Below are 26,548 nucleotides of genomic sequence, written 5' to 3'. Positions count from 1 at the left end.
ATCTATCCAAGTCTCAAACAAGACCGAATGACTTTGTAAGAACGAAGAAACTAAACCCTACCTACCGTAAGATTAAAATGAGTTCGACACACAACGAATCATAAAACGCAAAAACAAAACTAACAGTAAAAATAAATAATTTAACATAACTAAAAAAAAAACAAACAAATCTATTATCAAACAGAAACAGTTAAAAAACAAAATAACAATAAAACCAAGATAAACACAAAGAAGGAAAGTCAAAGCGTAACATCACGCCCCTTTCTTTAGTCTAAATATTTAATAAAACTTTCTACGATCAACCCGGCTTTTCCAATTAACACGGAGATCCGAAAATATCAAGCCGACAAATGGTTCCCGTGCGCATGAAGTCATCATACCTAGCACATTCATATATTACATGATAAGCATTGTCCAACAATCCGCATTGCGGACACATACCAGATTCCGCCAAGCCGAATTTCTGAAGCCTGCCCCGAAAAGCGCCATGCCAAGAAAGAAATCAACATTAGGGAAAAGATCATGCGTATAATTCCCACACTCTGTCTCATTCTATCTGGCCCGCCACAGGACGACACCAAGCTGTTCCATCTCCGAAGTCAATTCACCTGACTTCTTAACAACATAACGCTGTTGCCTTTCAGACGCAATTAAGTCTATCGGTTTCACGTCTGCGATCACCAAGATAGTCTCCCGTGGAATTGTACGGTAACCACCCGTTACCGTTAGCAATAAAAGGCATTGAGCCCGCAACAAAATAACCCGATAACTTTTAAATTTTATCCTATCCACCCAACTGAACGGCCGCCATTTTGTCCAGTTGGCCAAAATTTTGTCCTGTCACAAATAAACAAGTTATGATTGTTTACTACTACCCCATGTTCTTTGATAAATTCTACTAATTTTCCTCAAAAATCGACCTTTTTATCCCCTATTAACTGGAATATTTACATTTTCAAAGAAGGAATGATGAGGAAAAAATTATGTTAATAGTTATCACAAATATTTCATCTCTATTATACACATATATGTCAGTTAATAGCTTCAATGAGGAACTCATATAAAATTATATTTTATATGTAACATATTCCTTGAAAAAATTATAAAAACAAAACACTTAGACATTAAGTAATTTAACATATATAAACTCATAGTCATAAATAAGTTTTAAAGATTTTAGAAAAAAACATTTTTTAGAATATATTTTACTCGAAATACACAAGATTATTCGGAAAACATAAACAAAGACAAATTAAGAAACATATAGAAATTTGGAACTGTACAAGTAAAACTTTGTTAAAAACTACATAGGGCAGACTGGAGGATAAAACTAGAAATATAAATTTTATACCTATCACATTAATATCCCCAAAAAATCACTAACTCAACATGATTTTTCGATATGAAATTTACAAAGATGCTAACGTAGATAAAACAGTTTATTAAAAGAACTGTAATAGACATTATTATATCCAATTTCTCATAATTAAATTCTCTACATGTTTAGGACAATAAAATTTCAGTCATTTAACAAAGTTATTATGGATCAAACTTAAAAAAAAAGAAGTATTTTTTGTTATCGAATTTTTATGTTTTATATACATAAAATTTATACGTAACTTTTATGTAATATTTATGTTGAATATCATAATTTTTATGTTGAATATCATAAAAACTACGGTAGATACAGTACTGGACCTATTTTATTCGAATTTTAGGTTAAAAAATTAAAAACTATGAAGTTTACCCCTTATATAATGCCTTAAAAATTTCAGTATGATCTCATACCATGGGGACAAATCCGGGTGAAAGTTTTCGCTAGCCGTAACTCGATAACAGAATTTTCGGACATGCATTTATATGAATATTTTTCTTTATTTCAAGCTCTATAATCAGTTCACACACACATACATATATATATATATATATATATATATACACATACACACACAAAGAAGAGGCTTTAGTGGAAAGAAAATTTTATTGTGAGGGAGTTATTCTTGAAATCTTGAAATTTTTTTCTCGCATTCTACTCGTAAAATACAGTAGGCTAACTTATAATATTAATTATTAACCCAGCCTAAAGATCAATAATAAAAATATTACTTACTTTATACTTTAATTGTAATATGTGCACGTAATATTATTTAGTATAACATAAAAAACAGTTTAATTTTATTGACCTTAAATTTTGATGATTTGAATTGTGTTTTTGTTGTCTTTATCTCCATTAAGTATTAAATGATTATTTTTTTTTTTTTACTTTATTTAAGCAATTATTTGTTAGCAGCAAATTTATTTTTATTTTTTCAGTATCGCAGCATTAATATCATTATTTATTATGTAAAATAAAAAAGGGAAGCAAACCATGACAAATGTATAATTAGTTCTGAAAAAAAGAAGAATTATACGAATTAATTAAGGGAATGATTTAAGAATATTTTATTACTAAAATAAGATTTATGTGTTACTGTTTGAAAGCCTAGTGAAAAGTTGAGTAACGTATTATTAAAAATAGAAAAAAAAATCGTCTAAATTTTAAGAACTTCATTTTAAAGGCCTTAAAATTTTCTACATGAAGTTTATATAACATTGAGAGATGATAAAGGATATCACAACATAAATTATATTTTTTTATATTACAAAATTACTACATCGTATGATACAGATTTTTATTAAGTAGGTTTTGATAAAAATAGATGACATCATTTTAAAAAATCCTGCCAAAAATCCTTTAATATTTTTTACGTAGGAAAAATTAGGAGTATTGTTTAAGTTAAACAACGTAAAGCTGAGAAAAATTAACATAAAATATAATAAATAAATTTTCTGCAAGATTTAAATGAAATGTATTTAACAAGGACGAACTAAAAATTCGTTACAAATGCAACCTGATAAAAATAAGGAATGTAATGTAAAGACATTAGATTAAGGGGAACTACAGTGACGGCTAGCACTGTGGAACTGCAGCACCCCCTATTTCCACTTGATATACAACATTTAATATGAGTTCTTTTTTCTTTATAATTGTGCAATATATAATCCTTAAGCTATTAAGCTTAAGTCAGTAGCCATCCCCCAGTTTATGAAAAAGATACAAAACTCTTTGTATGAAACTATGCGCTTCACAGTTCCAGCGGCGTAGTGTTTGGCTATTGTGCGCTACGCACATAGGAGGCTGCACGCAAGAGAAAGCACTGTCGCTCCCGCAGTACCAACCCTGGTGTGCTGGTGGAAGGTAGTTTGTTTTTTTTACTCCTCGTGTGTATGGAACGTTCCTTGTTCGTTCCCTTTTCTTGTTTAGCTGGTGCAAGGAATATGAATCCGGTTTAATTGTCTTTTCAAGAGTGATCAGAAGAGGGCGGAAAGCAAGGGCTCTTTGATTGCCAAATCAGTCCAAAAACACGCTGGAAGGGCAAAAGAGAAGGTAATTAATAAAAACTAATAACGTATTTGTTTCTAAGTACATAGAAATTTAAATTAAGCACCATCTAACTATAGCGTTTTTAAAACAGACATTTTATTTAGTTATTATCAAATAATACTAAAAAAATATTATCTGTATTGACATTTTATTATTTATTCGGTTAAACCGAATATGGTTTTTAAGCAATACCGGTTTTAAGCACACTTAAAAACCGTGTACCATATTCTTTAATGTGATAAAGTGTAAAATTAGATTATTATCCTGCTTCCAGCTATTCTAGTTGATTCATTTTTTTCGGTTCTTTTATTTTACAAAAAAAACTTTAATCATGGCCTTGAAAAGGCCCAGAAAATTTTCTGGACGGCACCACAACTAATTTTAGCTATGAGCCGTCAACTACTAGTAAGCATGAGTTAAGGTTGGTTGTCTGATATATGAAATCATTAATAAAACAATGAAATTGTAAAACATATTTATCTATGATGTTAATATTTTAACTATATTTTTTAATTTAATTTCCACAAAACGTTCTGATGAAGGTTAGAAGGTAAAAACTGTACACAAGGATTGGAATATATGAAATAAATAATTAGGGCCTGTACACATGAGAGCGCTTGATCGCGCGTCACTCTAACGTGTGATAGTGAAGTACTAGTAAACAAATTGTTGCGAGCACATGCAATCCCATGCTTTTCCTCAATGCGCTTCTCGGGTTTCCCCGTGGAATGTGCGATTGCAGCGCGCCTCGAGTTACTAATTTTTTAATTAAACCGGACACATCGTTCAGTCAAGCGCGCGTTGTCAAGTACAGTCATGGAGTTCGACAATTTTGACAGCGAAATGTTTATTGAAGAAGTAGAAAAGCGACGAGCTATACGGGATCTGAAGCGTTACAATTACAAGAACAGAGTTATAAAAAGATAATCTTGAGAAGAATTAGTGGATATTTTTTCTGAAAAGGATCGTTGAATAGGCAGAAGAAATATCTTGGTAAGTTCATTTATTGAAAACAGTATAAGGAGGAAATAGACAATGAAGTTTTGAATATACCTGGGTCAAGCACAAGCACTCCAACATACAAAAGTAAATCAAGCTAAACCTAGCAGACAAGCGTTTTTCTGACATATTAACCAAAAGTATTTTGCTAAGGAAACAGAGAGAAACTGCGAAAAACAACTATGAAAAGGACGAACTGTTTTGTTTATCTTTGTATAAAAAGAATTTAGAAAATTTCCTCCTAATCAAGGTAGAGTACGAACAAAAATTCAATCGCTTAAGATCATTCAAAGAGTACAAGATTTTTAAAATCCAAATCATGTGTACGAAGCACCAGGGAGTATGCTAGACTCAACAACAAGGCATATTAACCAAAACAACTGACACTTTTTCAGCATCCCAACCACGTAAGGGAAGACACCCACCTTGTGACGATTCCGGTCGCCTCCCCCTCCCTTGTTCATAGCCCTGATGGGATTTAACGAGAGTCGTCTTTCGCTCTCTAACTTTTTATATCTCATAGTAATAATCCAGGCCTCGTCGGAATGCCTCTGATGTAAATGCCTCGGTAGTTATTTACATCGGTGATTCTTTAAAACTCAGCTTTTGCCTTCGCTGCAGGCCTCGTCCGGACATCTTGAATGTCCTACATCGTTGCTCTCTGAACTAGCTAACCGAGTTCGCGGAAGCACGAACCCCGCGCCTAGTTCTACATTTAATGAGCCACTTTAGTATAAATGTCTTGTAGATTTGAAGCAAAATGAAAAAAAAAACATACCACCAAAAATGTTATTCGCAACAACGAAATTTAGTTCTGTTCTCTTAGTAAACTCAAACTTTAGTTCATACCCCTGACTTGGATACTTGTTCAGCATCCCAACCCTGTGATGCTTTCCAAGTAAAACCCGCCTTTTGATGCTTCCGGTCGCCACATCCCAACGTTCAAAGCCCTGATGGGCTTTAACGGTAGACACTTGTTCAGCAGGCGATCTGGGCAATTTTGCCAAAAAAAAGAGCAGCTAGCTTATTCGTCCCAAATACCTAAGCCCTGTTTAAATAGTATAAAACCAGCCCCTTCCACCTGAGACAGTTACAATTCTTGGCAACGCAGATCTGATTTGATGGATCTTCACAATTAACCTTTTACATTGAATCTTACTTGGTGTGAATTTTATGTTATTTAGTGTTTTGAGTTTGGGTGATATCATTTTCTGTGAAACAAGTTTGAAAGTACATATTTTATTAATATAATGGACATTATTATTGAATATTTTTCATTTTTTTTATTTTTCTACATTTGAAAAAGATCATTCAAAGAGTACAAGATTTTTAAAATCCAACTCATACGTATGAAGCACCAGGGAGTATGCTAGACCCGACAACAAGGCTATACTAACCAAAACAACTGACACTTGTTTAGCATTCCAACCCCGTAGGGGAAGACAACCCCCTCTTATACACGCTTTACTTTTAATTTTGTAATTTCATTTTTATTTCTTTTCGTTTTTTTATGTTATATAATATAAATATGCATATCTCGATGAGATTACAAGTTTTTCTTCAGGTGAAATGTTATCCCTCACAAAGTTTTCCCAAGATCAAATTAAAGTCAATTAAGATTAAGGTTTTCAAGGTCAATTAAGGCTATCATCCTTAATTATTATTTTTAATAACTCGTCAAAGGATTCAATAGACATTCTAAAGTAGTTAAATAGCTTTGGCCCATATTTCCTCAAATTTTGATAAAATGTTACAAAGGAACTGTGAGTTAACTTATCACGTAAAATAGGATGCACCCGGTATTTTCTTTGTCTGGCTTTTCGTGTTTTTAAAACGACGGTATAAAATAACTAGACCACAGCATACAACGCGGCGTATATGTGAGCATAACGCTACAAGTGTACGCTTTTCTTTCCCTCTCTCTTTACTGAGTAGCCTCCGGAACCAACATAAGGTATTACTTCAGAAGATAAATGAAGGTGATATGTAAGAATGTAAATGAAGTATAGTCACGTACAGTCTCAGGCCGACCATTTTTTAGATGTGTGTTTAATTAAAACCCAACCACCAAAGAACGTCGATATTAATGATCTAATATTCAAATCTGTATAAAGTTAACTGCCCCTTTGTAGGATTTGAACCTTACAGCTACTCTCGACTTCGAAATCAGTTGATGTCAATGACGATTTAACCACTAGATCAGATCGGTGGGCTTTGTTCTTTCCCTAACACGCGCTTAAATGCACTATCAAGTGCTCTCGTGTGTACATGTTCTTAAGAATATAGGATAAAGTAAAGATCAAGGTTAAAAGATTAGCTCAGAAAAGAAATGAATGAAGAATACAATGAAAGCAGAAAAGTGACTGATAACTCAAAAAAAATTGTTAAATAAAATTAATTTAAATACGTTGTAAGATATACCTTCATATTAAAAAAATTAATTTTATATTTTATTTATTTATAAGACGTCACAAGTACGAAGTCTAATAGAGCCAAAAAAATAATTGAGAGTAAATTATTATAATTAATTTAAAAATAATACAAGCATTGTAATATAGATATTGTTAGTTAATAATACACTAAGTAACATATAAATTATTATTCAACACGTTTCATGTTTGCACAAATAATTTTAAATTCCAATGATATACCGTTAACAAATAATACTTATTTACTAATACATATTCATCCAAAAGAATATGACGTCACTTATCTGTTAAAACAATAACCAGTTAATGAAGTGTTAATTTCTTTTTGTTTAATCTAACAAAACAATAAGTAAATAAAAATACATTAAAACACTTTTCTATTAAACAATTATAAAGGAAAATGTATTACAATAAAAAAAAAAAAACAATTGAAATATTTAGCGTCGAAAATGAATGAATTTTATAAAAGAATCTAATTTATAAAAAGAAAAATAGGAAAACTAATGAATAATGAAACCTGATGAATCAAAAAATTTAAAAACGCTTTAAAAACTGAAATAAGAATATCATTTTTAATAAAAAATAATTATAGATAAATGATATCAAGAACCAAGATAATAATTTGAACTTTTTTATTAGTAAAATTGGAGGGAGAGAGGGAGTTTTGCGTATATGGGATTATGTACAAAGATTACTGGAGGGTACAACAGGTTGTAATTTCATTTTAGGTAAATTTCATAAGAAAACTACCTGTTGTAATGGGTACCATGATTCGACATCCAGAAAATTTCGACATATCTTCGCGTTTCACATCACCCAGACCCCAAAACCAACGTCAGTTCAAACTTCTATATATACATATAATTGGCGGTAATTTTACGCCAATCACTTTCAAATTGATACATAAAATATAACGACCCAAAATCTATCTCAAGTTCGTTAATGAGCAAAATTGGACCATGGGGGTGGAAATGGGAGGGCTTTTCCGAAAAAACAAAATATCGCTGTAACTTTCCTATTAAGTAAAATATCGAATTCGTTTAAAGTTCTTTGAATAAGGACTTGAACATATCTAAGTAAAGTTTTTTGATATCACCAACCATTGGCTCAGGGGGTGGAAAGTATTGGGTTTCGAAGACAAAAGAAATCATACCTCCTTTAATAGGCACGGTATCGAATCGGTTAAAAGTGGTCGTTATTCCTCTAAACATTACCTTTGTCTGAAACTATTTTTGATATGACCAACCCTTACGGCAATGGATAAGATATTGTTAAAATTGTAAGAAGATTGGGGTTAGTCGTATGCAAACTGTAAAACATTTCTCACATGCAACCACTGTCGTATTAAGTAAATTTGAAGTTTATCTTAACTTTAATGGAATTGTAGTAATAGAAGTTATTTAAAGATGATGGATCAATTCTAATGACAATCTTTTGGTCGTGCTAGGAAGGTAACATTTAAAAAAGATTTTGACAATCTCATTAAGAACTACATTTGTTTTACTGAATCAGTATCACTGTGATCAAGAAGTACTTTCGATGAAATTTCAATGTAACTGAAGGTAGAATCAAAAAGGAAATTTTAATTTCCAGTGAAATAAAAGGAATGAAAAAAAATTTCTTTCGGCACGCCGGAAGGCGAAGGTAGATTTCACCGGTGCTAAGTAGGGGACAAAGATTTCCATCTTAAAAGAAAAAATTCAAATTTACACTATACGACAATGGTTTTTTTTTTGTTTGTGGGCGAAAAACGCCTGGGCGTTATCATCGCTCGGAATTTTATTAATAAAAGGGTAAAATAACTCCAAAATAATAAAAATTTATTAAAACAAGCCAAGAAACCAAAATAAAACTCAAAACTAATACCACAGACGAAGTCGATAAAATAATCGAATAAAGAAACTATATAAAACTTACCTAATTCCGATGGGTTGTGCAAAAGGTCCCCTTCCCGGGTAGTAAAATTAATACATAGACCAAAAAAACAATGATGGCACGTGAAAAAAGTTTCACATGTTTATCATACGGCAAGCCTCATCTTACAATTCCAGCAATGTTTCGGTTATCCATTGCTGTAAGGGTTGGTCATATCAAAAATTGTTTCAGACAAACATTTTTTGGTAATGACTAGAGGACCGAGGACCAACGACCACTTTAAAATGATTCGATACACAGTGCTATTAAAGGAGGTATGATTTTTTTTTTGTCTTCGAAATCTCATTTTCACCACTCCCTGGGCCTGGTTGATGATATCAAAAAACTTTACTTATATAAGTTTTAGGCTCTTATACAAAGAATAGTAAGAACTTTAAACGAACTCGATATTTTACTTAAAGAAAGTTACAGCGATATTTTTTTTTCGAAAAAGCCTTCCCATTTCCATCCCTATGGTCTGATTTTGTCCATTAAGGAACTCAATCGAGATTTTTGGATGTTATATTTTATAGATCAATTTGAAAGTGACTGGTGAAAAATTACGGCAGTTATCGTATCCACAAGAAAGTGAAATATATATATACAAACTATTGAACTGACAGTGGTTTTGAGGTCTGGGGAATGTGAAACGATGTGAATCACGGTACCCATTACAGTAGGTAGCTTTCATATGAAATCTATCTAAAACGCCCGATGTAATTAAAACTCTACAATCCGTTTTAATCCAACAGGCATCCCCAGTAAGAGTTGCCAATGTGAATAATAATGAAACGAACGTTTTGTATCGTGTGAAAATTCTCATGCCTGACCGGAACTCGAATCCAAAATTTCTGAATGAAAGATAGAAACTTTATCATTCCATCATGGAGATTAAAAAAGCCATTAAAATAAAAAAATAACTACTATACGGATTTAAGTGACTCGTAAGACTGTAACTTCATTATCGGGAACAATTTGCATACATTCTGAAAATTTCTTTTAAAAATAATTTTTTTTTTCAGTCAGGGATATTATGATAGAAAAGACTTGTTATACAACTTCTGTCAAATTATTCAACTATAAATTTACATCTTAAAAAAGTGATGAGGAGATAAAACCCGCCTTCATTCGTATAAATGACTCCTTTTGCGATACAGACTTATCAAATCATCAATAAAACTCATTAATTTAACCTAAAAAAACTTACAGAAAAAACAAAAATAAAATTTATTTAATATAAAAACCAAACTTTTCTTTTTTAATATAATATTATCAAATTCCAAAATAAAATGTATATATTTTAAGTTAATTAATTAATCTACTTACAACAGAAGCTAATTCAGTTATCAGTAATACTCCTAATTAAGCTCACCTGAAATAAAAAAAAAGTTATTAATTTTTTTATAATTAAATTATTCATAAATTAATTAATTAATTAATAAAGATAAAATAGTATATCATTTTCGCGGTGACTAGTAATATAATAATGATATTACGAGTTAAATGTAGCACAGTTGGTAAACGGAACAAGTTATCTTTTTAACCAATTTCCGTTTGATTATCTAAAGAGATTGTGTGGTATTACTGAATACATATGGTACGGAAATGATGTAATAATATATTCCTATTAGTAAATAGGCTGCGCAATGTGATGAGTGTTAAAAAAAAATCTATAAAATAAAAAATAAAAGGTTCTATTTTAAGATTATAAATACAAATATATATATATATATATATATATATATATATATATATATAACATCCCCGTCGTGGTTTCATCCACGCTATATTGTTAATTGTGTTTCCCTTCGCGTTCAATTTTTTTTTAAATTTTATTTATGAATCAACTAACTGAAGTCAGGTACAGCCATTTGCATCGCAAATACAGTAGGAGTAGCAGATGATGTGTTGGTTAAGCTGCTGCCGCATCGTACACCGTCACACCCCTAAAAAATCGAAATTCAAAAAACTCCGAAAATCATTTATCTGAAAAGTATTTGCAAGCAAAATTCGAGTGAAAATCTCGTTTATTACAGTCAGAAATGGGGAAAAAATTTGCCATCATTGTTTTTACCTTACTTTACCCCTTTCTAGGTAGATTGTAAAAAAAAAAATGTACAAATTGGTTTTTAGATATTTCTAAGAAATATACCAAAAATGAAGTTGTTGCTTCATTTGTTAACGAGAAGTAAAAAGAATAGTAAATTTCATTGTTACTCCATTTTAACCCTGTAAACTCGGAATTTCAAAAACAAAAAAACTTTCTGCGTTAGTGTGCACTTATATCACAACGTGTATAAAATATTCATCATTTAACTTCAGTAGTTTTTCCTGGGGATGTTGTCAGTCATATAGGACATGATATATATAAAGAGGAAGAGGATTTTTGTTTGTTCAGGATAAACAAAAAAGTACTCGATCAGTCGCAACCAAATTTTTACCCATGCTTCTTGGCACAACTGAGAAGGTTTTTAGGTATATTTCATTTCAAAAAATCTCGAGAGAACCAACCGATCGATTGCTTTTTATAATTTTCAGAATACATTCGAATTATACCATGGAAGGGTTTTAAGTCACAGACTGAAGCCCTAGCACATTTGAAGGTGAAAATATTAAAAATATTCATATTCTTCATCCCCAAGTAGGTTGAAGTTGCTAATTAAAGATCTTCATTAAAGAAAAATATTCTGATGTGGACATCACATGACTTCCTTGTAAGCCTATTAAATTGGATATACACATTTTCTGCCACACTTCATTTAAACTTATTTCATTTGAAAGTGAGATACGATCCTCCAATTCTTTAAAAAAGTGCAGTTACACAATTGCTGAAATAATAGTTTTTATTAAAATCAAATACTTACACAATTAATAATTCAACAGGAGTAATAAACTAAAACATAAGAAATTATTGCACTTTATTAAAGTTCGGGCATGTATGCCTCAGTGTATATGGTGTTCTAGTGAGGGTTTATTTTTCAGTCACTCTGTAGTTAAATTTAACGTAGATAAAATTAAAGAGAAATTCCAGAATAATTAATAAAATTAAACAGAAATTAAACTAGAAAATCCTAAAATAATACAATTCTAAATTATAATTTTCAATTAATATTAAATAATCAGATATTTCACCAAGTCTCTTACATATACACATATGTAATAATGAATATTAAATTACATATACACATTTTTAAAAGTACATAAAATTTTTTTTCACTAATTTCTGATTTTTGTTTTCATATCTTTTTTTTATAGTTATTATTGAATAATTATTTATTGTATTTTTTTTACAATCACGGGTTAATAATTATTAATAAATCAATATATTAAAATTATTAAAAAAAAATGTTAAAAAAAAAAGGAGATGGAGTCTGATTCGAACCGATGATTTTAAGATTCTTTCCCTTTTAAGATCTAAATATTTCATTAATAAAAATTTTATTAGACTATAACTCTGGAACCAATGAAAAAAGTACCACTTATGATACTTATCGTTGAAAATCTGTCAGTAAGGGATTATTATTGCAGTTAAGAAAAAGTCCCAAATCCAAATTTTTTGTATTTTGTACTTTTTTGGGCACTTTTGGTTCAGTCGATTGCAGACCAAAATTTCAACATCATATGACTAATCGTTTTTGAATTATGCGATATACATACGTACGTACGTACAGACGTCACCGCGAAACTAATCAAAATGGATTCAGTGATGGTGAAAATTGATATCTCCGTTGAAATCGGAAAACCGAATTTTTTCGCGATCTTCGTTTTCCTTTTTTTTCCTTTACTTCGTACAAGGAAGTAAAAAAGATTAATCCTTTAACTTCATTATTATATTTCTTTATGTGTTTTTCATCGTCAAAGGTGTGAGTACTTTAGTTAACATAGCTACTATTATTCTAAACCACCGGTTTGGTCTAGTGGTGAACGCGTCTTTCCAAATCAGTTGATTTGGTAGTCTAGCGTTCCAGGGTTCAAGTCCTAGTAAAGTCAGTTAATTTTACACGGATTTGGATAGTAGATCGTAGAAACCGGACATCTCATTTCAATTAACCACACATCTCAGGAATGGTGGAACTGAGACTGTAGAAGACTACACTTCATTTACACTCATACATATCATCCTCTGAAGTATTATCTGAACGGTAACTACCGGAGGCTAAACAGGAAAAAAGAAAGAAAGCCACTATTATTCTATCTTTTGTAATTTTGTTTTTTTTTTCAGGTTTTTGTAAAGTCTGAATATTTTAAAGTGTTATTTATCAGTATTATTTTGACAATAACGAACCGTGCAGGAATCCTGGGTAGACGGGAATGACAAATGGTACGAATCTGTGGCCCTAGGGTGAACGCTGTGTTCCTGGGAGGCCGCGAGGAGCCCCTGAGTTGGCTCTGAGGTTCGTCTGGGCCAACTTGGGCCCTGAGGGTCCAGATTTTAGACCCGGCTATATATATATATATATATATATATATATATATATATATATGACAATTTGTTGAAATTATGAGAAATATTACCATATAAAACAATAACAGTAATTTTTTAATTTTCTGTTCAGTTATGTTATAATTTTCTTAGTTTGAAAAATCGTAAGCATTGTTTATTATTTTTATTTAAAAACTAAAAAAATTAATTTCGTATTATGAAACAAACGAATAATGTAATTTAAAACCAGATTGTTAATACGTGAGTAAATAATAAATAAGTTCAGGGTTCTACTTAATAAATATTCTAACGATAATACTTTTATTATGAAAATATAATCTACCTTGTTTAAAATAAGACCTAAGTAAATCCTTTTATGCGATTATCTATTAAAATATTAAAGAAAAAAATTTTGTTCAACTTCTTAATAAGGTAACAGATTATGCCCGTAAATTCTTATTCCATATGTGGAGGACAGACAAAAAAGAAAGAATACTGGAATAATTTTCTAAGAAAATAATAAATAATAAAATAGATTTAAACGACAGGATACAAAGAAAAGAATAATAAGGAGAAATAACTATAAAACCTAACAAGAAAAAAATAATTCCTAACAAATGCAACGCACTAACAAACCAAACATCTACGATACTAAAACTTTACAATAAAAATATACCGTTTACTTCCGACAAAGTACTTCTAAAAATAATATAAATATATCATTTTTATATTTTATAATTATATATTATAGTACTTCAGTAGAATGTTACGTATTATAAAATCAGATTATTTAATCAGTAGTAATTGAAGATACTACAAATATACACACACTATGTACCGTACTAAAAACATTATCACTATTAAAACGTTTTGTGTCGCTAGCAATGTAAATAGAACATGAGTGATTGATGTATTTAATTGAGGAATGAAGAAAAGTATATGGGCGATGAGTCCGCTCTTTTAATAGTCATAATTTTTATAAGTTTTTCTTTATTAAACTAGATCGTTACCATAGAAATTTATAAAATATGATTTTATTATTGATTTTTATTGCTCAAATAATACCTAGCTAATTTACTAATTAAAGAAAAATAAATAGTGAATTTTTTTCATTATATTTCACCCAAAACAAAATAAAAAATCATTTAGAGTTTAACAACCGTACTTTTACAAATCTGTTTTTTCTTTATAAAACTTAAAAAAATAAATCACTAGGTTCCAGGCCAAATTTAAGAAACTGATTCAGGACATTAAAATAAACAAAAAAGTTAATGTAAACAAATCCTTTATCTCACTTCATTTTCCTTTGGTAAATCGTTTTGTATTTAAAAAAAATATCTATCTTAAAAACGGATTAAGTTATTTTAATGACATTTGAAAATATTTCTTTTAAAATTAAAAAAAAAAAAGTTTCGGTAATTCAATTTTTTAATCATCAAATTGCCGTAAATAATAGTTTTATAGAATTATGTTTTATCATATACAATGTTAAGCCGTTTATTGTCAATAAAATGATACCTCTGTTTTCAAATTAGTTGATAAAGAGCTGAAATACGACTAAAATTGTTAAAATTGATCGTAAAAAATTATGCAGTCTGATACTTTTGTACCTGTTTTCACTTACTGATAAATAGAAATTAAGAAAGGAAGTGAACACAGCAAGAAATTATCAGACTGCATAAATTTTACATCCACATTAATCATTTCAGCAATATCTCTGCTGTTTAACAATATACTTGAAAAAAAATTGGGTGCCTTTTTATTTATAATATATAGCTTAACTAAAAAAATACATGATTCATAAAGTTAATATTTACGAAGTTATTTATGATAAAATTACTTTAATGACTGCCATTTTTTAATTTCTTAAGAGCGAATTTTCAAATCTATTTATTTTTTAGAAGGTGTTGTTGGTTTCATGTACACCAAATTTCATTAAATTATTTCAACCCGTTTCTATGATATAAAGTTTGATTGAAAGAAAATAATACAAAATAATGGACAGGTGGAAAATGAAGCCAGATTCGTCCACATAAACTGTTCTGTTTGTTTTGATGTCCTAAGTCAATCCATTAAGTTTTTTTTTGCTTGATTATTCGCCACATAAGCTTGAAGTTTATGCGTGGGATATGGAAAATGTAGAGTATGAAAAATGCCATGTCTGACCGGAATTCGAATCCAGGACCTCCGGATGAAAGACTGAGATGCTACCAATCGCGCCATGTAGGCCGGCAAATACTTTCAGTTTGACAACACTTTCTGAGAAACCGTGTTTTAAGATAATACTTTATACCAGATAAATTCGAGTAGTGTTATCGATTTTTTTTTTAATATTCTATCCGAATAGTAGTTTTTAGACCATTATGAGCGTTACATCTTTTTGAGATTAATCCAAATTCTAGTAAGATTAAAATATATACTTTTGGATGACTAAAAAATCAAAATGGATGTTTATAGAAGACTGCATCTCCTCAATAAATTATCATTTAAAAATAATTAATGGTTTTGGTTTGGTTAGAATTCCGACCAGACATAGCAAATATTTTTACACATTACAAACTTCATCTTTTATAAATAACCACTGTAATTTGGAAATTAGCCTACAGTTGTTAGAAGAATATTATTAATCATGTGAGATTGTAAATCGGAATATAATAGCTATTATAACACCATTTTTTCTATTATAACCGGAAATTGTCTTTTAGAAGCTGAAACAAAAATTTACAACCGATTTAAAAAAATAGATAAAATAAATGAAACATAAAGTTGAGATTTACTTATTATTTATAAGAGGAAACTTTTAAAAACAAGTGACTAAAACAGAAGCAATAAAAAAATCAATTTGATTATAAGAAAAGTCCGGTGAGAAATAAAGTAATTCTTATTCTTTAGTTTTTAACTTATGCTAATCACATTTCTCCTACATGGTTGTAAACTGATCAAGAGTAAATTTTATTTCAGAGCAAGATATATGAATAAAAAAATGGCTTTAGTCTGATTACAGTAAAGATGAAACTATATCTTTGTCATTGTAGGAGGGATGTGGGAGTAGGCCGTCTAAAAAAAAAAAATAGGAGAATCCAGTGAACATTTTTATTACCTCTGCATTATTTTAATTGTAACAGTTAAGTAATACACATATTCTACATTACTTAACGCCCAAATATAACAATAAATATCTAATTTATACTCCCAGTAATAACTGAATATTAAACAAAATATAAAGTCAAATTTAAAATATAAACTAAATATTTAGCAATAAAAAAAAATTATTTACTGTAATAAATATATTAACATTTAAAATAGAACAAAATAATATAAATTATAAACAATAACATACAGGACATAATAAAAAAAGCTTAATATTCAAAATATCATATGCATAATACAATAATAAATATGAACAAAGAGATTAAAGACCGCATTCAAAAATTTAATAAACTAATTTAGATGTTAATTGAACACCACTCTATATTAGACACATATTAAACTATTTTTAAGAAAATGGTTATTAAAAATTTGGTATAGTAATAAATTTCATTCGACAACAATTTCAGTTTTTAATTTCTGACTTATACATAATACGATAATTATATTTTTTAATTCTTAATAAAAAATAAATTATAACGCAGAAAAACAACTTTAGTTTTCAATATTTAAATAAAATATTATTTTATTAACAATTTTATTTAACTTATATCCTTATCGATTAATCTGAAGCTTAATTAATAATAGATTCTATAATAAAGATAAAAAAATCCATTTTATTAAACCTTTAATCATTTTTAACTATTTGTTTTTTTCTTGATGAAGTAATTCATTTCGAAAACATTGAGAAGGTTTAAGTCGGAATATGAAAATGTAATTTACTATGAAAAAAAAACCATACGTGATTCGAACTTAGGACTCCCGGAAGAAAAAGCAAAACGCTTTTAACATTCTGTCATGGAGTCCGGAAAATTAATTAATTTTTTCTTCATAAAAATGAAGGAAAAACAAGTTTTAATCTAATTCGAATTTATACCTATGCAAAACGAATAATTAAAATAATATCTTAAAATAAATTATCAAATAACCAATTTTCTTCTTTGTACTGGATCAATTTGGTTGTTTTTGATCTTTGGATCAACGATTTTCTAGTTAAAAACGATTTTTTATTGAATAGAAGTTTCAGTATTAAAAGAATGATATTTAACCATTATTTTTGAAAATATAATTAAAAATGAACAATTACTATGACCGTTTTTAAATTAATTTAATTTAGAAACCTTTATTTAAGACATTGTTCAGAATAATTTACGAAGAATATTTCAGGAAACTATCAGGAAAAATTAGTGAAAATAAAGAAGAGAGTTTATATAAATATAAATTCGGAAACGCTTCATTAGATAGTGTCGGCAGATGAAAGATTTCGTCCTGATTTTTCTACCTTCGGTAAAATTAAGCCAGACTATAATTCGTAGAACCAAAATTGAAGGATATATTTAGTGGTTTTATATGAAATTGACCTGAAAAAAAACAGATTCCAGAATTGTATTTTTTGAGGAATCTGGGGTTAAAGACAAAAAATGGGGGAAGTCGAAAAATAGACTATTTCGAATTAGTATATTTACATTAATTTCGAAATATTGTATTCGAATTTTTAATCTATGTTTAACATAGAATAGGTTTGTTTTTAGAAATACTGAAGTTTATTAAAAACAAAACATATCAAAATGTGGCAGAGTTTAATTAGATATTAAACTAAACAAAATTTACAATATTACGAAAAAAATAATTAAATATTTTAGAAAAAATAAAGTGAAAATTAAAAAAAACAGTCCGTTAAAGACCTTTAAAAGTAATTAAAAATTAATTTTTACCAAATTTTTTTGAAAAAATTTATTTCATAAGTTGGCAATACTGATTCAAACAATTAAGTTTTTTGTAATGCATTTTGAACAGCAATAAACGTTTAAATAAGGCTTATAAATTTTCCATTGAAGAATAACGAAGAATTTTTTTCATGGTTTTTGCAATGGAAACCACGAACAACACAGCGAGAATATCTTGAAAGATTTTCGGATTCCAGACCACAGAACCTTTATTTAGATATTTCGTTGCTTACGTATCACTGGATCAGATGATTTATCGAACCCCAATCTTTTGTATTTTACTACTGATTTTTCGAAAACTACTAAAAATACAGTTGTGGGACCTTTTTTCAATTTTTTAGATCAGATTTCATATAAAATCACAAAATTTACCTCTTAATTACGGTCCCTAGATTTAGACGATGGCTTATTTTTACAAAAATCAGAGTGAAATCTTTCGCCAATCGACACTAATGAAGCTTTTCCAAATCTATATTTAAATGAACTATATTCTTTATTTTCACCGTAGAACATTATTGAAAATTTAACATATTATTAATGAATTTCCTGTAATTTAATACAATTAAATCAATATTTTATTTATTATTTTTAATTTATTACAACTTTATGCCCAGTTACAGTTGAACTTTTTAGATAGTTTTCATAAGAAAGCTATTGTAATGGTTACCATGATTCAACTTACAGAAAATTTCGACATACCTTCGCGTTTCACATCCCCCAGACCCCAAAACCATCGTCAGCTACAAAGTTTTTATATATATATTTCACTTTCTTTTGAACACGATAACTGCCGTAATTTTGCGCCAATCACTTTCAAATTGTTTCTTAAAAATAACTCGTTTCAAAATCTCGGTCGAGTTCGTTAACGACCAAAATCGATTCATGGGGGTGGAAATGGAGGGAACTTTTTCGAAAAAAACAAAATATCGCTATTACTTTCTTATTAAGTAAAATGTCGAATTCTTTTAAAGTTCCTTCAATTCTTTGAAAAACTTATCTAAGTAAAGATTTTTGATATCACCAACCATTGGCCAAGGGGATTGAAATGGCGTTTTGAAGACAAAAAATCATACCTCCCTTAATACGCACAGTATCGAATCTGTTTAAAGTGGTCGTTAGTCCTCTAAACATTATCTAAAACCTTTGTCTGAAACAACGTTTGATATGACCAACCCTTATGGCAAGGAATGACTAAAATGTTGTTGGAATTGTAAGAATATGAGGCTTGTCATATGCTAAATATGTGAAACTTTTTTCATATGCAACCATTGTCGTATTGAGTAAATTTGAAGTTTTTCTTAACATTAAGGTGGAACTCTTTTTTATCCCCTACTTAGCACCGGTGAAATCTACCTCCGCCTTCCAGCGTGCCGAAAGGGATTTTTTTTTCACTTATTTGTAAAATGAATTTTTTATTTTGAGAAAATGCCAAATTTGATTGATATTATTCAAACCCAGAACCTTCCGGATGAAAGACGGGGACGCTAACATATCGCTGAAAAGGTTGTTGACAAGAATTAATATTAATATATCAAGTTTAAAATATTTTAATTCTGTAGTGAAATTCGTTATAAAATGGTTTATCGTAAATTAACATTCCACTTTAATAAATTATTACAAAAAAATATATATTTCGTAAATTGTTAATTTTCTATAGGTTAATGTACCTATTCTACCTTACACGCGGGTGTATACGCGTACTTTTGTTGTTTTAAAAATTATTGCATGTTTTCACACGAAGGTTACTTTATAATAATGCACGAAGTAGCTGTACAATACTAAAAAAAAAAAAAATAATAACTTTGTTTTAATTAATGAAGGCCGGTTATTTACACCAAGGTTGCATCTAGATTTTAGATAAGCTTAATAATTTACAATGGAATTAAACATCGAATTTTAAAAATTGTGGTCAAGATGTTGTTGAAATTTCTTAATATTTACATAAAACTTAAAAATTTATTTCTTTTACGTTTTTCCCTATCTACGGATTGCAGTTAAATAAAGCTACGTCAGATATCCTTGAAAGAGTTTTTGATTATCATACGATTTAATAAATCAGTCACTGAAATTTTTTCTTCACAAACTATCCACGATTGTAAGATTGTTGAAATTTTATAACGATGTTATAGCTAGTAAAAATTAAAGAGTTGGCAAATGATATAATCAAATATATTTTAGTTGTTACGCTTCAGAAATAAATGAGAATAGTCTGGGAACACGAAAGATTATTTATTTTATTGTGATCTAAACTACAGAAAATAATACAGAATTAAAAAAAAAAATATTAAGTGGTATATTTTGTTTAAATTGAGGACATTGTGTGCTACCTAAATTCCTAAAGGACTACTTGGTCAGACCATGTAAATAGAAATAATAGATGGAGCGATCAACCAAGAGTGTTTTTTATGGAAAAGTAGAAAGTGTAGAAAAAGTTACAGAACATTACGTGGAAAATGTTCTAAGGATGATGAAGATTAGAAATTGACAGAAGTTGGGTCCACAAAGATAGTTGCAAAATTTTGAACGGCATGAAGGACCACCAAGAACTCTAGAATGAAAGAAAAGCAAGTTTAAAAACCGATAGAAAATTTTTCTCAAACAATACATAATTTTTAATTCATCATTTTTACATAATTTCATAATAAAAGTATTAAATATTTCACGCCAAAAAAAACTTAAGTACGAAATTACCTCTAAAGTAAAGACTGTTTCATTGTAAAAAAGGTTTATTCTGGAAACTTTATAAATATTTTTTATTTCTCTTACACTACATACCTTATACTAGTTCTCTAGATACTAAATACACCAGCTTCAATATACCCTCATCGTATTCTTCTGCCGCCAGTCCATTTAGCTACTGATTAACAGCATTTTTAAATTCACCGTAACTCGCAAATTGCTTACCATTCAATAAATCTTTCAATATACCAAAAAAATGGTAATTAGAAGGAGCTAAGTCCAGACTATATGATGAATAATCGTAGATTTCCCCCTCCAAATGTTCTCAGTAAATCACATGTCGGACCGCAACATGTGGACGTGTAGCAGGATGACGCCGTCGGTCAGCCGCCCACATCGCCGATTTTGAATGAGGCGCCGTAACTTACGTAAAGTTTCGCTGTAGGCATTTATAATCGTTCCATGTGGAATGAAATCAATCGGCAGTATACCAAACTGATCCCAAAAGACTGTAGCCATCAGTTTGCGTCCCAATGGCTGTGGCTTGATCTTTGTTGAACCAGTTGGTGATTGAGGATGACGCCATTGACGTGACTGCTGTTTTCTCTCTGGCATGTAATATGAAATCCATGTTTCATTGGGAGCAACAATTGAATTAAGGAACTCATCGTCTTTTTCTGTGTATCGCATCAAAAATTCCAAAGCAAATTCAATTCAGACTTTCTTGTGGCGTTCCGTTAAGACGTACGGTACACAATGTGCACAAACCTTGCTGAAGCTTAAATGATCATGAACAAAGCGACCAATAATAGCTCTTGAAACATCAGGAAAAAGAAGGACCAGGTCACAAATCGCTGAGCGACAATCTTTTCTAATTCATCATCGACGTGTTTCAACAAGTCCTCGGCGATTACCGAGGGCCTCTCCGAATTTTCTTCATCGTGCATATTAATTCTGTTATTTCTAAACCTTTCACACCATTTTCGGAAGTTTCTTTCATTCATTACATTATCACCGTACATAGCAACTAACTGCCTATGAATTTCAGATATATTTCACGGACGGCGGCAAAATCAATTTTCCTATTCATTTTATAACGTAATAAGTCACACGTAATCAAAGATACTACAACGCGACAACTTAGAGACAACAATGCAGTGTGTACATTACTAGCGTAGCCATGAACGACACAGGTTCGCCAACCTTAAGGAGAGAAATTTCCCAGTGGTCTTTACTTTAGAGATATCACTCGTAATTTGTTGTGCTGCCAAATTCAGTTGAGAAATATAATTCGAAAATCTCTATAAAAAAAAACACGCTGAAATTTTGTAGCTTTGTTCATATATACCGTATTGTAAAAACGATAGTAGCATAGAATGCTCTTTTTTTAACTTATGCATGTTTTTAAGTAATGAAGAACCATTAAGAATAAAATTCAGACAGCGGTACGGGGATTTTTTTCCATTAATACTTCCAATAAAATATATACAGGTGATTTAGGAAAAAATAGAAATAATTTGAGAACTGATTCTAGAACTTGAGATACGGAAAAATTTTCTACAAACATATGTCCTAAAAAGCTTTGTTATTAAGTTACGGCTAGCGAAAAATTTTGCCCGGATTTCAGTTTCGCCGGTGAAATGAATCATACTGAAATTTTTAGGGTGTCATATAAGGAGTAAACTTGATGGTTTCTTAAATTTTTTTAATCTGAAAAATCGAATAAAACTGGTCCCACAACTGTTATTTCTTGTAGTTTTCATGATATCCAATGTAAAACAGAAAAATTTGAAGATGAAAAACACGCTTTTTACACAATTGCCCAAAAAGGAGTGTAATGATTTTAGAGTGAGTATATATATGTGTGTTTATTCTACCATAGAATAAACAAGCAGCTCAACGGCTGAACCGGTTTAGATGTATAATCACGCGTTAAAATTTTCTATTTTTACTTACGAGACCACCGTTAGATATTGCTTCAGAGGATGAGATGAACATTTTGTAGCGTGTGTGAAAATGCCACGCCTGACCCGGGATTCGAACCTGGGACATCCGGATGAAAGGCCGAAATACTACCACTTGTGCCACGGAGGCCGGCGCGTTAGGCTATGTAAATATATATATATATATATATATATATATGTTTAAATATATTTTTAAAAAAATTAAAAAAATACACAATATAAACAAACGCATCAAAATCAATATGTCGAACGAAATGAACAATTTTATTTCCAAGATATAGGTAGCGGGAATGTTGGCATTTTAACTAAAAGCCTTCACGGATCTAATAACAATGATCCGGAATTAAAAGGCTCCGCCCTTCTACATTACACTATCGTGTAATGATCTGCATTGGCTGGACATCCTCCTATTTTTTTAGTTTTTTTTTTTTTTGGCAGTCGTATTTATTAATTTTTAACAGGTGTAAAACTGGCTTACATTTAAAATGGGTAATAAATGCACAAATTTTATTATAAAAACTATTAGAATATTTAATTTAGAGAAAATTGATCTAATAAAAATATAAAAAACAAAATAAATCAATTTTTATTATTAAAAACAAAACAGAACTAAACTTAAGAGAAAAAATTTATGAATTTGTAATTGTAGAATTTTTAATTCTAATAATTTCTAGTTCTGTTTTATTTTAAATAATAAAAGTTTTATTTTTTATAGACTTTATTTCTTAATTTTATCAAAATGAAATTTTCTACAAATTTTGATAAAATTTACAAATTTATTTGTTATTTAACAAAAACTATTGCACTTCAAACATACAAAAACGTGTTTTCCGCCATCGAATTTTTCTGTTTTACATTGGATATCACGAAGAATGTGCAAGACACAGTTGTGAGACCAGTTTTATTCGATTTTTCAGGTCAAAAAAACACCAACCTACCCGGGTTGGTCTAGTGCTGAACTCATCGCAAATCACCTGATTTCAAAGTCGAGTATTCTAAGATTCAGATCCTAGTAAACTCAATTACTATTATACGGATTTGAACACTAGATCGTTAAAGTGTTCTTTGATGGGGTTGGGTTTCAATTAACCACATAACTCAGGAATTGTCGACCTGAGACTGTACAAGACTACACTTCATTTACATTCATAAGTATCCTCATTCATCCTCTGAAGTAATACCTTACGGTGGTTCCAGAGGCTTAACAGAAAAAGAACGGTCAAAAAACGTAAAGAATAACCAAGTTTATCCGTTAACAATTCGTCTCAAAAATTTCATATAACCACATTTCACCGGGGTACTGAAAGTCGGGAGAAATTTTTTGTTAGCCGTAACTTGATAACAGCGTTTTTTGACAAATTCAATTTTTTTCCATATTTCAAGCTCTAGAAATCAGTTCCCAAATTATTTACCTTTACTCCTGAATCACTCTGTATATATATATATATATACGTGAAATTTAGAAGCAGTAATTTTTTTTTTAATATAAATTTAGATAAGAAAACTCATACCTTAATTGTAGCAGGTTGAGGATCAGGCGCGTCAGAATCCCATTCCGAGCTAAGATCATCACTAGAAGCCTCCCCGTATTCTCCAGCAGGCCAAGGAACTTCCAAAAGTGAACGCTGATATTGTTCATAGCCGGCAGCAGGGGGTAGCGCTCGCCTAGGTGATGGCGATCTATCTCCACCCCCTCGCATCCTAAACAATAATATATCCATACCTCCTAATGTGTAACAAGTATATCTAAGTATGATGTTTTCTTTTCTTTTAATAAAATTACTCCATGAAGGGTATTATTTATTTATAATTTAAAAAAAGAAGAAAAATATCGATATTAACAGCCGTTACACGTAATAAAATTTACGAAATATATTTGGTATTATTTAAATACTTTCGGTAATTTACTATCATACTTCTAAACCTTTAATATTTAATGAAATATTCACCATATATTTTTTTAAATAATTTAACTTTATAATGTACAATAAATGTGTCGTAATGTATGTCCTTTATCTTAATATAAGCTTTATTCTTTTCATTTTACACCTACTGTAATAAATACATTTGAAAAACCTTCCTGAACTGATAGGATTTTTACGAAAAAAATAAAATCTTTTGAAGAATATTTAATATAAGAAAGATCATAAGGTTGCTAAATAATTTCAAGTGTATCCGTAGTTATTATTAAATGAAGATAAATTATATACTGTAAAGTTCTGATAAAGATTTACGAATTATTTGTATTGTTAGAATTTCCGATAGTTCCACCATTTTCTTTTAGTAGATTAGCGTCATGATATGTAATTTTATAACTACTTATTTTTTTATCTGGTAAAGTATTACTTGACTTTCCCGGCTACGCCGATCAAGTCAAATAAGAAAATGAAAATTTTCAAAAAAATAATCTCTGTTTTTTGATCCAATGTCTATAATGTAGACATTTCTTGATAGTATGTTATAAAAACTTCAAAAAGTTTTGGAAAATAATAAAACCGAAGGGAGATAGAAGAAAAGAATTTAAAAAATATATATAGAAATTTTAAGAGGTGGGGATACTGAAAAAAGTTTTTTTTATTATTTATACATGCATTGTAACAAATTTGCTTTAACAAAGTTTTATCAAAAAATACTTCTAGAGAAAATCGAAATTGGTCTTCCCCTGATCCCCTTAAAGAATTTTGAATAAAATTAAAATGATCAATGCCTCATATACAGAAATATTTGGTTCAAATTTGAAGAAAATCGGTTTTATCAATTCTAAGATATAAGGCTTAAAGCGGTACACAAATATTTTTTTTTGGTTTGGAACTGGTTAGACCCGAAAACGTAATGATTAAAAAAAAACCGATACTTATTTTTAATATTGTTCCTACTTTTCCCTTTAATACATCCATTTTAGCTCTTTTCGCTGGGAAAGTACTCGTAAAATAGCATATTTTTCCAAATAACTGATGGTTTTATGACAGTAAAAAAAAAAATATTTAATAATCTTTAGTCAAATTATTTTTATATAATTTTTCTCCCAAATTTATTTTATAAATATTTTTCAAAAATAAAAACTATTTTTACCGTGTTTGTGTACCAAAAAAGCTTTTGTAATTAAAAACAATTAATAATAAATTGCTTTATCGCAATTAGTATTTCTTTTATTATCATTATAAAAAAACTGATTTGGACACTACATAACTTCCTTGTACGCATATTAAATTACATTTACACAGTTTTTAAAGTTCATAATATTTCATTAATAACTTCAGATATTTTTTCATATTTCTTTTTTATTGTTATTATTGAATTATTATATATGGTAAATTTTTTTTATCAGAGATTAATAATTATTAATAAATCAATATATTTAAATTAAAACAAAAAAGAGACGAAGTCGGATTCGAATCGATGTGCGTCCCCTTCTAAGATCCAAATATTTCATTAATTAAAATTTTATTTGGCTATAACTCTGAAACCAATGAAAATAAGTACCACATATGAAATATTGTTGAAAAGCTCTCAATGAGAGCTTATTAATGCATTTAAGAAAAAGTCCAAAATCCAATTTTTTTGGATTTTGGGCTTTTTTGGACACTTTTGGTCCAGCCGATTGTAATCAATAGGCGAGGTGCACAATTAGATGATACAACAGTCCTAAATCCAAAATTTCAACATCCTACGGCTAATCGTTTTTGAGTTATGCGAGATACATATCAACAGACGTCACGCCGAAACTACTCAAAATGGATTCAGGTATGATCAAAAAGGATATTTTTTTGAAATCTGAAAATCGAAATGTTTCGCGATCGCAGTACTTCCTTGTACGAAGTAAAAACATTTTTTAATAACTG

At 29.6% G+C, this 26,548-nt stretch overlaps 1 protein-coding gene across 2 annotated transcripts in view; it reads right to left on the bottom strand.

The window, feature by feature from the left end:
• The window catches only part of LOC142331374 (inositol-trisphosphate 3-kinase B-like), a 304,893-nt gene that overhangs the window by 51,425 nt on the left and 226,920 nt on the right, over positions 1 to 26,548 (bottom strand). The window contains exon 2 of one of the 2 annotated variants that reach the window (XM_075377244.1): positions 24,218 to 24,407. The exons of the other annotated variant lie outside the window; for it this stretch is intronic. Within the exon in view, the coding sequence (XP_075233359.1) occupies positions 24,218 to 24,407 (190 nt within the window). The remainder of the gene's footprint in view (positions 1 to 24,217; positions 24,408 to 26,548) is intronic. 2 annotated transcript variants of the gene reach the window in all.

The sequence above is a fragment of the Lycorma delicatula genome, chromosome 10 (genome assembly GCF_047948215.1).
Source record: "Lycorma delicatula isolate Av1 chromosome 10, ASM4794821v1, whole genome shotgun sequence".
Lineage (NCBI taxonomy): Eukaryota > Metazoa > Arthropoda > Insecta > Hemiptera > Fulgoridae > Lycorma > Lycorma delicatula.
The sequence above is the reverse complement of the archived record's forward strand: the minus strand, read 5'-3'. Positions and strand labels throughout refer to the sequence as shown.